The sequence below is a fragment of the Scleropages formosus genome, chromosome 24, assembly GCF_900964775.1.
Source record: "Scleropages formosus chromosome 24, fSclFor1.1, whole genome shotgun sequence".
NCBI lineage: Eukaryota > Metazoa > Chordata > Actinopteri > Osteoglossiformes > Osteoglossidae > Scleropages > Scleropages formosus.
The window spans coordinates 9,665,492-9,684,089 of record NC_041829.1 but is presented as its reverse complement, the minus strand read 5'-3'; the positions used below and the strand labels follow the sequence as shown (position 1 = coordinate 9,684,089).

Below are 18,598 nucleotides of genomic sequence, written 5' to 3'. Positions count from 1 at the left end.
CCACCCCAGCATTCAGGCAGGATCTCAAAATCCATTTCTTTTGTTGTCACGACCCATTTTACCTAAACGTGCATCTGTTTGAATCACGATCAAATTTGTGGGCAGCATCTTATTTAATGCCTCAACAAAAATAGTGGCATTGGATGGCATCAAATGTCTAAAGCTGTTCTATTGTTGATGCACTTTTGTTTGCTCTGACTTGTATGCCACCTTTGAGAAAAGCATCTGCAAATTTCATTCATGTAAATTCAGGAGTTCTCTCATCTTTTGGTGGAAAATTTAGTGTGAACTACAGTTGAAGTCCGAGCTCTTTAAGTCACTTTGGACGAAAGTGTCTGCAAAGCAGAAAAGATGATGTGTAGTAACTAAGCCATGTGAACTGGAGAGGAACACCAAGCTTTGAAAAATTTCCACTGAGCCGGAGGCTGGGTTTGGTCCAGAATAATTACAGCTTCTGCCCATGAGTTGCTTTAAAGATGGGGCTTTTAGCGAGCTGTTGATGTCTGTGTTTATTTGTCCCTTCACCAATTACTTCTTGGCTTGTCATTTGCATTGAACTTGACATGGAACTTTGCCAGCAATTCTTTTTTCATTGCCCTGCTGACACTGGTTGTCAGAATAACATTTTTGTCATGTAGCTCAAACCAGGAGATGAACCGTTACTCTTTAGAAATGCGAAAGCTAGGTTGTCCATGATCTATGAAATTTATCATTATGAGATTAACGGATTGGCAGGAGGAGCACTGGAGAGCGTAAACTCAAAGGATCTAGTACTTGACTTTGACACCCGTCAATACACAGTAGACATTCTTATTGCCTATGTCCATCACGTCTCTTGTTTACCTTTAGCTTTTTGAAGGCAAAGTTTTCACATCTGCATACAAATGGAGAGTCATCCTGTATTCTCCAAGTGTCTGACAGGTGTCTCTATACAAGGGAAATGTTATCGTTCTCCATCATTGCAGAGTTACCTGACTTGACAGCGCATTCCCTTAACTTTAGATATCAAATGTAAGGCTTACAGGACTGTGTCAGGATCCCTGTTGTAATAGAGCAACGAGTGAGTTTGTCAAGTGAGTCCCTGCTGAAGCTGTCAGTTCAAACACATTAAAAAGAAGCCCAGAGAGAATCTTTTTCTGAAGCATGTCAAGTACTGTTGATGTGGACTCCTGTTAACCACATGTATAGATGCCCTTCAGACCGTTTTGTCTTCCACTTGTATGCTTAGTGTTGAAAGCATACAGTGATGATTGTCCATTGTTGCTGTGATTCTCATCCATCTGGTTGCTATTCATGCTCTTCTTTTTCTTACACTTTTTCCCATTATTGCCATCTTTTCATGGAGAGCAATAAAAAAAAAAAAAAAAAAAAAGTGTTCTTGTGATGTGTCCAAAGTATGATAACCTTGGTAACATTCCTTATGCATCCAATGAGAGCTCTGGTGTGATTCCATCCTTCGTCCATGTTTGTTTCCTGGCTGTCTATGTTGTCCTTAAAGACTCTGCTCCAATACCACAGTTCAAAGAAGTCCACGTTTTTCCTTTCTTGCTGCTTCTGTGAGCAGCTTTCACATCCGCATCACATTCACATGGATTTTTTGAAAATGCATCCTATGTGTTATACCAGAGCCTAAGAATAAAGTAAGCATAACTGCAGATGTAATGCAAGGATAAATGATTATGTGTGTACTCCTTTATTCTGTTTCTGTGATTTCTTTATCAGTGTTTAATGTGGACATTGTATACTTTCTCCGGTATGTAATTTATCCTACCGTCATCACAATGCTCTTGAATGTCCTGAAGAGGTGAAGAGCCCATTCCTCTGCCATCTCATGGTTATTAGGCTCGGTCACATGTGGATTATATAGGGGTATATTAACATACCACTGTTTTGCCTTGTAACATTATTGATTTTGAGAGTACTTTTCATAAACTGAAGACCCCGCTCAGGCTTTTTGCTCTTGCCACAGCAGCGCTATGTGAAATCCCCAGTGTGCTGCTTGATCAATAGCTCCTCTAACAAAAAAAAAAGGAAATTCTGTTAACGCTCATGCAGGGAGACTCGTGTTCATCTTTAACGGAGTTAGAGCAGAGCGGGCCGTTAATCAGCCACTGAAGAGTAGCCTTTACAGCGCAAGGTCCATTACCTGCCATGTTAACTGCTTTCCAGGGTTTCACAATCTTTGGGGCATTGATGTCAATTGGAAGATCAATATTTAGTACTGATACATTTGGGCTTCACACTCTTTAGGTGTGATCAATGGCTTCAGCTTCAGTGACCTTGTGCTTTGACTCTTTCGGACCTTTTCGTGTATGTAGTTATGTATATGTTGCTATAGCCTTATTTCCTTTTGGATTAATATTGTTCTCATCTGTCTGTCTACGTGTGTGTGTGTCTATACAGCAAGAATTTTTACTGTGTGAGTTCACGCTTACTTTTATGAAAGATACTGCTGCAGGACTGGGAAGCGCTGACCACTGTGCCACCTGCTGCCCCAGTACTCTTACTTTGTCTTTAACTTTTTAATTAGAATGTCAGCTTTCAGAGTCCAAAAAGGCACACACCTCCACAATTTTATGTGGCTTTGAGAAAATAATGTCAGGCATTACGACAAGCAAGTGTGCATCGCACCCTGATGGTCACAGGACGGCTGCAAATGAGCTGTCAATGTGAACTGCTGCAGGAAATACAGCTGCTCCTTGATGCTGACACACCGAGAACATAACACACTGTCCTCGATGTTTGCGATTGTTCTACTGTTATAGTTTAGTTACTTGTGTATCCATCTCTGACAACCTGGTTTTCAGCCCTGTATCTATCTAGATTGAATTAATTTGCGTTCCTAAGTTTTCATGATCTGCATATGTCTTAAGGCTCGATGAAAATGCACTTGACGTGAATTTCCACCAAAACATTATAAAACATATATCATCCTCTGATGAAACAGCCACGCTCGCCAGCCTTAATGAATGATAAGATTTTGTGCATCATAGAATAAGTTGGAGAGCTTGCTGTCAAAGGGCCATACACACATAAATTTTCATTTCTGATGAAGCAGCTATTAAGTTGTGAATGAGAGGAGACTTGGCCCAGCCAAAGAAGCTCTTGACTACCAAATGAGATATTGAGCGCCAGCTCTTGAATATCAAAATGAGTTCGTTGAGGACTTTTCCCCAATGTGATGCATCTTTTAGAGCACCAGCCAAGCTGTGTGATGTTTCCTTGGGATAGAGAACAAGCTGCTTTAGCTATCTGGTGTTAAAGGTTTTCAGGTGGTTATCTTAGGCCTTCACGTTTGTCCACGAAAGGAACTTGCTCAGTGTAGCCTACAGGAAATTTTGTCTCTAGTACAAACCCAGCCTTTGTCAGCCTCCCTGCCAGCAAGTCTGACCGTCAGACTCAGTTCGACGGCATCCTGCAGCCATCTATTCTTGGACATTATGGATTTGGGGGGCATCGTGTTGAGAGGCTCAGGTGCGAAGGCACACGTCATGCTGAGGATGCTGAAGGCCAACTGATGAGCCGCAGAACTCGGGTCATCCGGTCTGTGGGAGGCCTGACTTCTCTCGAGGTGTCTTTTGTCAATATGAACCTTACTGGAAAGAACACACTGCTGAGTGGGGATGGGCAGCAAGGTACACCTATGGTGTCCTGACTGTTCATCGTATGACCCCCCCAACAATTTACTGCACTTTCTAACTACTGAAAAAGTGCACATGAGACGAGACGGTAGTTTTGCCTGCTTTGAGTTTCACTACTTTTCACCGAGTATAAAAGGAAATTTTCTTTACCCTTGTGCATTTGTCAACAAGTCAAGCCCGTTGGGTGTTTGCGACTCTCCACTATTGTTCCTTAGCACAGCAGTCTAAGCTGTCTGAGATATGATGAGACCATTGTTGGTGAAATGGAAGGCACACACATCCACAAAATGTGGCTTGAAGATCTGTAGAAAAACTTTTGCTGCAGTAATTGAATTTGAACACACACTTATTCATTAAAATATGACCATGTTTGACTATGAGATAATTATGTAGCGGGTTTCATTCAATAATCAAATTCTGAATATAGGTTGTTATGAAACTCCATGGTCCCTAAATTAGCTTTGACTAATGCCAGTGAATGACCTTTAACTCCCCCACACAGCCACTGTATACAACATGCTGAAATCGCGGCAGTTACAGGGCCAAAAAGCATACAAGTAAGGTCAGACCTTTCTCTGATTACCACAAGTTTCTGACCCCACCCTTCTGGGAGGCAATACTTGGCAATCAGGTGTCAAACAGTAAGACACAGGTCCCTTATCAACATCTGAAATGCACACCGTAATCTATATTCATGCTTGAATTGATTCCACTGTCTGCTATAAATCAATTTAATCCAACTGAAATTTCCACTGGTGACATGGTATTTATCGTACAGTAATGTATTTGTGTCCAGCTACACCGTTGTTTAACCCTGCTGTTAGTCTGTGCGTACTTATTTTAACATTTGTTAATTTATTCTTCAAACTTCGTTAATCTATAGTTATGCTTCCACTTGTTTTCTGTATTTTTAACATTTTGAAGGCGCATCCAGCATGTCGGATTATTATGTGCCATTAAAGGCTTTTTCTTTCTGAACTTGGTAACTGATTCTGGCATCTTGCTGGTTTTTATGCATGATATATGTGTTCTTCCTGCACGCTCTTCCCAGTGTGGGGTTATGATCGGTCCATTCGTGCACCGCCCACTACCCCATTATTTGTCTTCCCCTTGCAGATGGCCAAGGGTCTGACCAGGTCAGGCCAGGTGTCAGTTTCCATGGATTCCTTCCCCGGGTACAGCCAGTCCACCATGCAGACCAGTTACAAAGCACATCCCAAGGCTCTTAATGGCAGAATTGCGGCATTATTACCCTTGTCAAATGTCATTCCCCACTTCATGCGAACATCGACTCGGGAACATCAGTAGCTTGTGTGGTAATGCCGATCTAGGGGGGTGGATGGAAAATGTGTGCAGTTTTTGAGAACTACGGTGCAGTTTGCTTTTTTTCTCGCCCTTATAGCGGAGTCGGTGATGATAAAATGGGAATAATGGTGGGAGGAAATTGCCTTTAAAGCAGTCAAATCGACACGACCTTTAGAGCAAACTGTGGTGTTTGGGACAGCCAACTGTTCCTGACATCATCCACTGAAGATATCAAATCATCCCATGGTGGAAATATACTGGGACATGAACTTTGACAGGTTTTTCTTTTTTTTTTTTTTTTAAAGCCAGGTAATAGTTGAGGGAATTGGCCACTGATGCCTTCTGGGAAATTTTAATGAAACAAATTACTTGCACAGGGACCCACGGGGGTGGTGTCTGTGGCCATCTGAGTGACAGGGACGAAGATCGATTTGTACCGAGTAGTTCATTAGGGTCAATACAGGCTTCATTGTTGTGATTTCCGAGACAAATCTAATTTGGCATCGAGCAGGAAATGGACAACAAGCTGCCCTTTTGTGCAACTGACATTCAGCCACGTTCTGGTTCTGTTTATCCACACCAAGCTAATTATTGTGGAGAATGGACCTGATTAGGGATTGATTCCTTCCTTTCTCTCACTGATAAGAGGGTGCTCAGGTGTGGATTGGCAGCAGCTTTTACCTTCAAGGTCTTGACCATCGGCACAGCCATTTAAGGAAGCGGGATGGTGGCAGTACATGTAAAAAGCATTTCTTGGGTGTTTCAGGAGACTCGTGGTATCCCAGTTTTTGTAGATGGTTATTTAATGTAGTATTTTGGTGTAGAGCTCGAGAGTATAGCAGCAGTTTGCATTAAGGGTTCAGGGATCTGAGGCTGTAACTTTAGATAGACAAAAATCCAAACCTCAGAACTGTAGAAGGAGAACAGCATGAACCACAGCTCTCTTTGCCAAGCTCAATATTTTTTACCAGCCAAATATTTCTTCTGAAGCTATTCAAGTACATTGCTCAAGGATACATATGCATGGCATCACCTGGCACCAGAAACGGCAATATTTAGGTGACATCTCTGTATCATTAAGTATCACAGTACCTGCTGGCCACGAGGTTAGCAAAGCAGTCCTCCAAATCCCATCAGTGCCTTCCTGCTTTATGCTCTTTATCACTAACCCACCTCCTGCTTTAGTACCCTTGATCGAGGTACTTAGCCTGAATTGGAACACTAAAAATTACCCTGCTTTATAAATGGGTGAATCATTATGAGAAGCTTAGCACTGTTAGTCACTTTGCAGGAAAGCCTCAGCTAAATAAATCACTTTTTATCACTTAAAACATTAACTGTACAGAAGGGTTCTGAGGTTGTTAGCACTCTATCTTTCACCTCAACACCAGGACCAGCTTGTGTCCCCTTCTGGCCCTTGATGTGCAGCTATAAGTGCAATGGAGGAATACGGGGAAACCGCACACCGAGACCCCGGTCAGTCAGTTGGTGGCCGGGTCACGGTCATCGTTTGTCCCACCGGTGGCGGCCCGTAAATAACCTGCAGTGCAACACTGCACTTATGGCCTGCAATGTGATTTCAGGTCTGCTGAGTTCCTTTTATAGGTGGGTTCGATTTTTCTATTGGCAAGCCTCTTGCTGGTAAATTGGCTCAGTGGTGGGTGGGTGGGTGGGTTTGGTGGGGGCATGGGGGGGGTATGTTTATTGGCACTGTCACTTGTGCAGCTGATTTCCCCCCTCTGTCGCAGGGCTTTGTCCTGTTTTAAATGTCACTTGTGCCTCTAACAAAGAGCTACCCAATGATTCAGATCAGGTTCATTTTTGCTTTTTGTTTCCCCTGCTGTCGGCATTGTGGGCAGCTGGACGCGGCCAGACGCGGCCTACCCTGCTATCAGGACGAGCGCCTCTGAAGACCATCAGTGTCCTCATCACACATTCAGTCAAATGGAAAAACCATCTTACAAAGAGCAGGAGAGGGGAGCTAGAAGAGGATTATCCTGTTTGTGTGCTCACCTCCACTAGGGTGTGGAGGTGGCATGTCTCCTGCACGCAGAGTAGGAAGAGCTGTTTTTGTCTCTGTCCAACGGTCTCTTTCCAGACAAGAGACAGAGCTTGTCAGCATAAGCTGACAAGTGTTTGAAAGTTTTACTCGGTACTCATTCTTCCGAAAGCCAGGACTAACTACAGCTTTACCTGTTTGAACTTTGGAGGATTTTACATTTTATTCACTGGCCCCACGTTAACTTTTTCCAGAAACTGACATTTTGCGTTGTCCGTATTTACTGCCGAGTACTTTACCCAGTGACACCCTTTCCACGTCCTCCTGATCCCTCACTACAAGTCCATCTCCGAAACCACCGCCAGTTGGCTATCTTAATCTCTCTTTGAAAGTCTTCTCTTTCCAAGTTTTATAATTTTGTTTATAGTCTGTATGGCCAACGACTGCTTTTGTTTGAAGCGGTGTTTATTTCTCTCATTGACATGTGGATATTTTCACTGGAGTGTACTAAATACCTTGTTCAGAGTACTACAGCAAGGGCTCTCTTTGGACCGAAGGCCATAAGTTTCAGGTGACAAGTTTGTGTCTGCAAACCACTCAGTTACAGTGCTTTTTTTTAATACTCTCAAAAGCTGTCAACATACAGCTTCACATCATGGCGCTTTGTATCTCCAAAGGCGTCTGGCTCGGCTGGAGTATCTGCAGGCAGCAGTGAGATGATTACATTGTAGCACCAGATTATAGCTGGCTGAGCCTTCGGGCCACGGCTTGCTTTCGCCACACGAAAGATATTGCAATAACGTGGTCCGTCCCCGCAGCGAGACGGGATCCTGCGGAAGGGCCCTGGGGATTTATTGGCCTTTAATGTGGAGATAAATAGTTTGAAAAAGCTGATCCATTTGTCCAGCGTGCATCGATTTTTGAAGTTATAGCAGATCATCTTCTTAGAGGAAATTTTGATTAGATTATGGGTGCCACAAACGATCCTCCATCATCAGGTCTTTCAGGCCGCATGTTGCCAGAGGGGTTACCTTTTTTATTTATTTATTTATTTTTTTATTTTTTTTTTTTTAACTGCCTTTACAAGTTTCTAGCTCAACTCAGCTTAGGTGATTGTGTACGTTAGCGTGGTGGGTCACAGTTTAGAAATAAGATGCCGCCTTCCCACAACCACATTCCTTTCGTCCCCCAATACTAATCCTGACATGACTCCTGTGGGTTTCTTGTTTAATAGCCATTCACATGCTCTTCTCATCTACATTTCCCACTTTTATTTAGCAGAAAATGTTAAAAGTCCTTTCGCATGTCTGGCTCCTGAGGATGTCTTTCTTTTCTGGTTTCTTGACCCTCAGCTCAGTCCTCCTCCTGCTCTGGCAGCTGTCCTTCGTAGACACATTTGCATGTGTTCAAAGCAGAGGAGATACTGACAAGGAAGGGAACGCAGTATCTTCTGGACAAAAGCATTGGTTGTACTTAGCAATCATCTTGGTGCTGAGTCAGCTTCTCAGGTTCGCTGGCATCCTACTCTTTCGGCAAAGTTCTTTAACCCTGGTATGACCCTTCTCCTGGTGAACTCCTCTTTGACCAGGGCTGGTTAGCCTTAGTCATGGGAGGTCCCTGCATCGGAAGGGATCACCCAGCCTTTGACATGACATATTGCTGTGATAGTGTGACCACGCCACCCTAAGTGCCATCTTTGTCACCGAGGGAAACGAGAAGGTGGTGATCTAACTTCAGCGTTGTCTGCCGATTGCCTTTGCCATTTCAAGGTGATCTGCCACGGAGAAATCATTGTAGGTGTAGCAGTGCCATGTCAGTCTGAATAATTTATGGCATATTTATCAATATTATCGCTAAATCAGAATATACTGGACAGCACAACTACTAAATTGACAGTATTGCCCTTAATTATCTCACACCTTTTTAAAAGGGGATTTGCAATATTAGAGTACTACAGCAGGAGGGCAATCGAACTATAGCTCATGTTCTGGCCAAAACCATTTGGATGACTTCCAGTGCTCTGACTCATCTTGCAAACCTTTTCCGGTTGTTTTTCGTATTATTTTCTTGAATTATTTTTTTTTTTAGTTGATTCTTTCATACATGTTTTTACCCACCTATCTGTCCGATGGCAATAAAGAGCAAACAAAAAAACAAGAATAATTGTGTGGGACAAAAGGCATTGTATTCAAAAATCCACAGTATTTATAGCCCATGCCTTCTGTTTTGGAGGGTTAATTTTTTTTTTATACATTTTTCTTTCTCTACTTCAAGTGAATTCTGTTTCATCTGTTGGATCCTGGTGTTTACGTCAATTCAGACCATGTGCCTTTTGTGATTTATTTTACCATATTGCTCAGACCGCTCCCCACCCAGGATCCTGTTGTTTTTTTTTGCTCACAGCCAGGTCAAAAGGAAGTCAAGAATGCCTTGGGAGCACTATCTCCAACAATCGATTCCCATTGCCTATGGGCTCCTTAGCAATGAATGATAATCACTGGCAAAATAAATATATAATTTGTGTCAGTCGGCCTACTTCTATTCCATTAGCATGATTGATGGATGTAGAACAACAGGGTCTGCATTTCGCTGGGTAAACCACCATGAAAAATCCTTCTCACATCTGGTTCTGGTGAAGCTAAGGAGCCTGTTACCAAGCTCATTCATATAGTCTACTGCTAATTTATAAAGTGTGTCCACTTAGGTTCAAGACTTCAGTAGCGTATTGCACTAAGTCCCTGTGTTAATGTGCTTTAACCCACAATGCACTGGGGCAGAGAAAAGCACTGTCTGTGTAAAAGGCTTTTTCCATTTTCTCTTTCAAGAGGCCACAGCTAAATTCAAATGAAATATTAATTTATGACACTCTTCTTCAAATTGGTGTTGACACTATATGGAACTTATAGTGGTTTATTAATTTATACTGCTGGGTAATTTCTACTGCCTGAATGTAGAGTATAGTTTAGGATGAAGGGTACTGCAGCAAAAGTGGGATTCGAACCAGCGGCTTACTGGTACATGGCTGCAGCATTAATCACCGTCTCATCTGTTGCTCCAACTTTAGACTTAGTGAACACAAACTCTGATTTTGAAATATGTTTGAGGCATTTAGTGAAACACACAAGGACAGGTATGAGGACAGTAAAACTCTAAGCTTGAGGAAAGAACAGACTGAGCAGCTGACATATTGTGACACGTCACTCAGGCCAGTCTGTATACGACATACAATCTGTATTATTGGTCCTCTTTAAATGTGTATCGACACTTGAGACTTTTTTTTAGGTTAGGAGCTGGAATTAAAATTTAAAATAATTCTGCACAGGGAGAATGAAAAGATACCTAGTATCCTTAAGTGTGTATCAGGTGTTACCTTTTGTACCTGGTAGAAAAGGTGACACTTGAAAATAATGACATAATTCCATAGCCAAGATCATCAGCCAGTTTAACATTTACAAAAATCACACCACTGTGAAAAGATAATACCTGATTGAAGAACAAAATGCTATTGAAATGTTTAGTCAATCCCTTAATTGCCTAATTTTAGTTTTATACAATTAAGTATGTAATTGTTGTAATAACTAAGATGTTGACTGCTCGATTGTTCATTATAGTCGGTAAATTAAGAAACGCTTTGCCATCTTTTCAGTTGCACGTATTCCTAAAATATTTCTTAACGCACACCGAATAAAGCCGCAAGTTTTGGGCTGAAGTATCTGAGCTTTTGAGATTTTGGTTTGGTTAATATTTTGACCTCGACGATAACAGAAGACAGCGTGTACCATGTTTCATCACTACCGCTGTTGAAGGTCTGCTGTTTTGTTTGTGTGCACATCAACATTTTCTTCTGCTTTTTTTCTACGTGAAAGTAGCTGTCTGTACAAGTGACATTTAACTAGCAAATACATGGGTAATCAAAGCAGATGATGTTGGACTCATTTATGGGGCTGTCAGGAGATCAGGAGAGAAGTGGCTGTGAAAGAGATGGATTTTAGACCCTTGTTGACTACTGGGAGGGATTCAGCAGCTTTGAGGAACACTGGGAGTTCATTGCACCACATCAGGGACAAAACTGAGAATCAACAGACTTGCTTTTTGACCCGTGTATTTGTCACACAGACACATACTTGCGCACTCAAACCCGCGAGTGCCCACATAAGACACGTACATGGACACAGACTAATGTACGCAAATGCACCTCATCATTCACGCTCTCCTAGGCTACAAAACATACCTGAAATCGAACCGAAATGGGATTCCAGCTCTTGAGCGTGTCGCAAATAAAGTACATCTGGAATTCACAGTGAATAGATGGATCTGGTTTAGTTATTTTATGCCTATCCTGTCCTCACTCTGTAATACTCGTCCTTTTCTGTGGCACAAGAGCTTGGAAACACTATGTTGGCAACATGCTCACCACATTAGTGCTATTTCAAGTACAAAACAGAGTGATTGTTTTTCTCATTGATGACATGAAGCACTCGGCACGTAACAAAAATCTTTTTCACTCTGTACTACTCGATGGCTTTTTTTGTCTTTCATTACACCAGAAAGTCTATGAATTGTACCATGGAGTACTTTTTTTTTTCTGACCTGAGGGTGAGAAACATGGGCCAGAGAAATATCTCAGCTGCAGGTTATCTGTTAGAACCCATTTGGAAGTGGAAAGAGGGAGAGTATCGATTATTTTGTCATGGATTCAGACTGAAATCTTACTAGATGGCTGTAGGTTCAACTTCCTTGTGGGCTGGTGCCAAAAATACCTTAAAATTTGCAGTTTTATTGTTTTCCATTTCAGGCAGCAGGTCGCGCAGTTGTTACAGCCATCGCCTTTTTATCCGAGGACCCAGGTTCAAGTACCTCCTCCTGCTGTGGTGTCCTTGAACATGGGGGACACTTAGGATCGTTGAGAAAGTAAGAAGTATATAGGTGTATAAATGGGTAAATCAGTGTGAGAGTGTACTAACCCCACATTGTGATCACCCTGGAGGAAAAAGTGTCGGATAAATAACGGTTAATACTAAGTAACTCTGTTTACAGTGCTGGAGTATTCACCCAGGTATCTGAAGTTAGATACTCTCTTATAGGGACAAAAGCTGTGTCCTGTTATGCTTCTTGTCCCCTCTTCATTGAATTTAATAAAATAATTACTGAAAATACGGAACACAACACACAGCATGAAAAACCTACATTTCCATAATATGTCAGAATACAAGTAGAAATCCTAATGCACTCAAACTCGGATTGAAAGATCATTCATTTGCAGATAAATAGGAGCAGTTGCTTATTTACCTGTGAATTTTCACCATTTCCAAGTCGTTACTTTTAAGTACATAAGATAGAGTAAAACAAGAGTTGACTCCGGTAAACTCGTGTAAAACCTTAAAAGGTGAATAAAAAATCTAAATAACCAAAACACCCCAAGACCATCTCCCTCTGGTTTTAGGTCCAAACATCAGGACGCTTCTGGTCTAAATGTCTTCCTTGTATAAGTTTATTCCCAACACGTTTCCTGCAGAAAAGGGAAGCGTACGCTTGGATACACACAGTCAGGTCTCTCTGGCTGATAAGGTCCGTGTATTCATTTAGCTGACGCTTTTCTAAAAAACGACTTACAATGTTAAGGTTACAATTATTACTGTTAACGTTATAATTATTTTGCCCATTTATACACCTGGGTAATTTTACTGGAGCAATTTGGGGTAAATACCTTGCTCAAGGGTACTGCAGCTGGAGGTGGGGATTGAACCTGCAGCCTCCAAATCCAGTCACTACAGTAGAAGTTGCTCCTTTTATGAATGTAAATATACTTTAAAATGTTTGGCTGTAGTAACAGATTTTCAAGCCAGAGGTGGGGGGTCAAACCTGTGCCCTTTGGATCCAAAGGCAGTGACTCTAACCACTCTAACACACACGTACACCTGTACTAATATATCCTAAAGTACCAATCTGTGTTTGGATCTCCAAGTTTGTCAGGGCGGATGTTTTCACCCCTTTGTAGGGGCTAAATGCAACGTTGAAGAACTGATAAAGCAAATCGCTCCCTGCGGAGACCGTGTAGCAAAATGCTAATTCATCATTATACAGACACGTATGGATGGCTGCCCGTTGCATTGTGGGGTTCCTCGGGTTCAAGGCATCCGTTATACAGATGGATGGTGTTCGGGGCAGTGATTTATGCCCGTTTGCGTTCGGTACTGTGCTCAGCTTCATTATACCGGAGAAAGTAGGAGGATGTTACCGCTTGTCCTCGGCTGCACTTCATCAAAACTCTCATCACAGCCCTCGCAAGTGGCGTGTCGGACAGGTGACGCATTTTGTGTGAAACGCAACCAAAATTTGAAATACATTCCACAGAGCGTTAGTGTATCAAAACAGCATCAAATATCATTCTTGATTAGTAGCTATTAAAATGGCACAGTCAACAACAAATGTGGTGCACAGATGCATTTGTGTGCAGAAAATCCTTAACGTGTTGCGCTGATGGTCCGTGTGGCTGCGTGTACGTGCGTCCAGTCTGAGGTCCCTGTGCAGCTGCTCAGCTGTCTGATCTCTGCTGGCATGCGACCGGAATGTTCTGGGCCTGTCGTCATTTATGACCGAGGTAAACGGAGGGTTTTTACTGCACATTTGGATGAGCTTTGCTGATGCCTGAGAGTTAACATGCTCCCTGTCCTTCACTTGCCATCTTCTCATCTCGCAGCTCAACGCGGTGCGGCAGTGCTGCGTTAGCATGACCACATTGCTGGAGGTGTTGTGTTTGATCCCCACTTAATCTTTATGGAGTTTGCATTTTCTCCCTGTGTCTACATGGGTGTCCTCTGGGTGCTCTGGTTTCCTCCCACAGTCCAAAGACATGCTGTTCAGGTTCCCCCATGGTGTGTGAGTGACAGAGTGAGTGTTTTCCAGTGATGTATGGATGACTGACCCAGTGTAAGTAGTGTATCTAGCAGTGTAAGTCACCTTGGTGAATAAGGTGTGTGGGCTGATAACACTACATAGTATCCCTTGTAAGTCGCTTTGGAGAAAAGCGTCTATGTAAATGTGATAGTAACTGTTGGAACATCAAAAGACAAATCAGACATACAGTTCATCCACTCTTAACCAGACCTCAGGTGGCCAGATATTGGAATGAATGGACTGTCCATTGTGTCACTATGTTTTTGAAACATGTTTTCCAGATTTTAAAGTATGAAATAAAAATCAGCAAAGTGAAAGTCACTTTTTTTCAATTTTGGAGAAAATGTACTTGTATAAAAGTTTATAAAAATAAATTTTATCATGAAGACAGTTTTGAAAAGGAAGTGCATGTTCTGCACCATCTTCCAACATAACATGATGATTATTAGTAATTTTGAGTGTTTGGTTAACCAACAATTAAAATTTTACACAGAATCAGTTAATTTTTTAATAGTTACTTTGAGGCATAAAACTTGAGACATGTATTTCTTGAAAATGCTGAATTGGAAGGAACGGCTGAATTTGCACCAGCCTCCCCCCTCTCATTAAGATCAGCAGTATTTTTTTTCTCCCTGATGGATGGCTATCAAACAAAATAAGAGAACCGTTCAAGTCATTTTCAAGTATACATGTCTAAATATACAACATTTAAAAAAAAAAAAAAACAAAATCGGTTGGGAAGTGCAGCGTGTGCTTCAAATGATGTTACATTCCTCCAGCTCTGGCAAATTGGCGGTTCTATTTCCAAGGGGCCCACACCTGAAAGTCTGTCGTCCAACATGATGGAATGAACGCCTTCTGACCCTCAGAGCTGCTGAATCCCTACTGCATTCAAGAAGGGTCTTGAACCCATCTCTTTGAGAGCCACCTGATCTCCTCCTGATCTCCTGACAACTCCACAAATGAGCCCAACACCATCTACTGTGATTTATGTATTTGCTCTTTGAATGTCACTTCTATAGTAGTTACTGGAGGGATGTGAACCAGTAACATAGTGTCAGACTGGCAAGGTGTCTGTCGATCATCCTGTGCGTCTCAAGGCCTTTGTTTGTTGTTTGACTTTTGTTTTCTCTGAGTTGCTTGACACTCTGAAGAAGTGTCTGATAAATGTATAAATGAAAAATATTAAAATGGTGCAATTATACTGGTATGACTGCTCTGTAATTTCCTAAATCGGCAAACAAGCAACATGACAGGATCTTTCTTCTGGGTTGGCTCCCAGTGAGGACAGAGATGACACAGGCAGCCACCGGTGTGGCATGTTCTTATTCATCTTCTTGGATGGATTACACCGCTGCGCGGCGTTCTGGTGCGGTTAATCCCGAGGCGGGGAGACGTGTAATCTCCCTGCCCTCCGTGACAAATGCGAGAATAATAAAGAGCCGGATCCCTTCACGGCTCTTCGCAGACAGCGACATGATTGCTTCTAGCACCCACAGCCGTAGAGGAGGCCCGAGGGGGCTGTCTGACAACAGTGTGGGAGTTGGCGGGAGGGTGGAGGCGACGGATGGGCTGATGAGCATCGTCATGCAGGAATCCTGCCCCATATGGTGACGAATGGCACAGCATCGTGTCACAGCAGCCCATTTGTTCCAGCGCTGATGTATGGAATCGGTGCCACGTTTATGAGGATGGTTGAGCGGGAAGATAACCAAGGACTTCGGTAGTGGGAGGGGTGGCATAAGCACCCATATGTCTTATGGCAATGTGCTGAGGCTAGCTGTTCGGCATCGTGCTCCACCCCCATGTTGGGACGTGCATTTTGTAGCACTTTTAACTTACATTTACAATTATTTCAATTAGCTGACACTTTTTTCCCTCAGGGCTACGCAATTTTTTTCTATCCATTTATACAGCAGAGTCATTTTCACTATCACTTCATGGTAAATATCTTGTTTAAGGGTTCTACAGTTGGAGGTGGGATTCAGATGTGGGTTTTTTGAGTGCAGTTCCGTAGCTGTAGCTGCTATGTCACCTACTGCACCCGTGTGTGCGTGTCCCCAGGGTCACGTGGTGTCACCATGAGTTGTCGCATCCCCATCGGTGCCATATCCATACTGTATTTTGCTGCAGGCAGGTATAAGCCTGCTGTTCCCTTATAGGTCCGGGGGGGGGCGTTCTGGAAGACTTACACTCTCCCCTTTTTGCACCAGCGCCACTTTGTCAGCTGTGCGGGACAGAACCGCTTTTACTAGCCATTAGGGGTTTGAGTATTTTGAGCTTTGAGAATGAATCACTGGTCCCAGCCTGAGGCATCAGTTTAGCCTTGCAGCCAAGGGTAGGCTTTACACCTACAATTCATTTTGCTCATCAAAACAACTCTCAACACGTAGCTTTGACTTCCCTCGGGGTGTGCTGTTCTGCCTGCTCCAATGTATGCTGTAGTTGATGGATGTCTGTATTTTTAACTCGGTGGTGAAAATAACTTCTGGATTTAAGAACAAATCAAGTTGCGAACAGACTTGCGACGTGATATGGGTGTGCGTACATACTGGGCTTGTAGGGCTTGTCAGAAAACAGGTGCTCTTTCTTTATTCCAGCACTCAGACGCATGACTGCGGTCCAGCGGCACCTTTTATGCTTTTTAAGAGCGCGGTTTCTCTCCTCCACATCACACTATTCTCGGATGTTCCTGCGACAGGCTCGCATTAACATCCTTCGGCTGGTGCGTCGGCACCGATGCTAAATCTCCGCACCGCATGTGATGCGTTGAGGCTAAATTAAATTCATTTGATAAAGCACAATTAATATATTGATTTCGTCTGGCGAAAGCAATGTGTGTGACATATCTTAATTATCTGAATGTTTTTATTTTTTCGTTTTCGGTCGGGGGGGCAATGAAGGCAATTTCGGTAGTTTCATGGTAATTTTCTGCATATTAGTTCTCTGATTTGAGGCTCCAGCGAGAGCAGGCGGTGTTGCTGGGGGCTGTTTACGCAGGAGCCACATTCGCGCTGCAGCCTCCCGCGCTTAATGGGCCGTGTGCCGTGTTTAATGGAAGTGGCACAAAGGAGAAATCCGTTCTCGTACAGCAGAACGTTTTTCCGTTTGCCGTTAAAATGTTGTCGTGAACTGAAGCGGCCCCTCGAAATAAATACGAGTGCGATTATAGATGAGTGTTCTTTGGAACCGGAATAAGCATCGTCATATATGTGTTAGGTGTGTGCGATACAGGGCTCGGACCGCGATGCTCTTCACGCAGCTGTGTTTCGGACACGAAGATGCAGTCAGGCTGATGGAAGAACTTTTGTTGGTCCCCGCTGGAGTCCCTCAAATGTCTTTCAGTGTCGTTTGGGCGAGCAGCATAGAGGCCCGGACTGGGTGTGAATGTTGGCTCAGACTGGATGCGGGAAGAAGGGGTCTCGTCACAAAGGCATTCATAGGAACCGTGAGTGAGTGGTAAGCTAATACCATATCTCTTTCCCCCCCCCCCCTCAATCTACCCCTTTAACCTCTTGGCCACACCCCCCTGGCTGCATCCCCTCCAAAGACTGCCGGGAGAGTGAGGCTGTCGCACTCAGGAACAACGAGTTCAAGTTCGGTGCGGGGACAGATGGCCCCGCCCACACAGAGCACAACGGACCCGGCCCCATACAGCTTCCCCATCTGGAGGCACCTGGGAGAGACGGTGTACAGCGGCTCGTGGAGGAGTCCATCATTGAGCTCAGCTTGGTGGGACACACTCCGTCGCCCACAATTAGCCCGGTAAGATCCTCCCCCTCCATCCTGTTACTGCATTGTATTGCTTTGTGCATTCGCCCCTATACAGCCCAACCCAGCATCAGATTGAGACACACCCCCTTTGGCCATACTTAGCCCTTCCCGTGCTGTTTGACACACACCCCTTACACTTGCATTTCGTCATTTAGCTCATGCTAAGCAACTTATGTGAGGTGTGCATATTAAGCTACCTAGGATTTACTCAAACAGCAGGATGATTTGTACTGTATTGATTTTGAGTAAGTACCTTGATCAGGGGTACGGTAGCAGGAGTTGGGATTTGAACCTGGAAACTTTGAGTCCAAAGGGAGGTGCTCTAAGCACTCCAGGCACTTACTTCCCTCTTGCAGCAGTAAACCCCACCCACATAATTGAAGACACACCTTCTTTAGACACTCCATCCCCAGCCATGCTGAGTGTGTAACCCAGCTGTCCAACATTCAACAAGTGTCCTGGACCAGGGAGGTGGTCTTGCGCCGATCCCGTAGGAAACGGTCCATTTCATTCTGAAAGCAAACGTATTCATTTAGCAGACACTTTCCTGCGAAGTGACGTGCAGTGATTATTAACTTGTAGCAACGTGTCGAAGCCAGGTCTCAGCCAACATCCCAGGAGCTGTGAGGCTCCAGTGCTAATCTGGCGTTTGAAGCCTTAAGGGAATTCCCAAATAAAAGGAGGCAGAGCCATCTGGAGCAGACTCAGCTCTTCGGTGAAGCGGAACGTGAAGCACCGAGCGCTTGGAGGGCCTTTGTTGCGATGCCTCTCATTTACAGGTGGCCACGGCATTCGGCTTTCTCAACTCACTGCAGAGCATTCGTGTTTTCACCTGCTGACTCCAGGCTTGCGTGGCACGGGGTGATGAGTAACTGTGCACAGCTTTGAGCGCAGGCACCGTGTCACGCGTCTCCCCCAGAACATCACACTGCAGAGCACGAGATGACAATAAGTGCGTGAGCACCGGGCCGTTCTGCGGGGC

The 18,598-nt window shown here is 43.7% G+C and overlaps 1 protein-coding gene across 1 annotated transcript in view; it reads left to right on the top strand.

Moving 5' to 3' along the window:
* LOC108936528 (cadherin-4-like) overlaps nt 1-18,598 on the top strand; it is a 276,665-nt gene that overhangs the window by 212,270 nt on the left and 45,797 nt on the right. Inside the window, exon 3 of the mRNA XM_018755940.2 lies at nt 17,393-17,607. Coding sequence (XP_018611456.2) covers nt 17,393-17,607 — 215 coding nt within the window. The remainder of the gene's footprint in view (nt 1-17,392; nt 17,608-18,598) is intronic.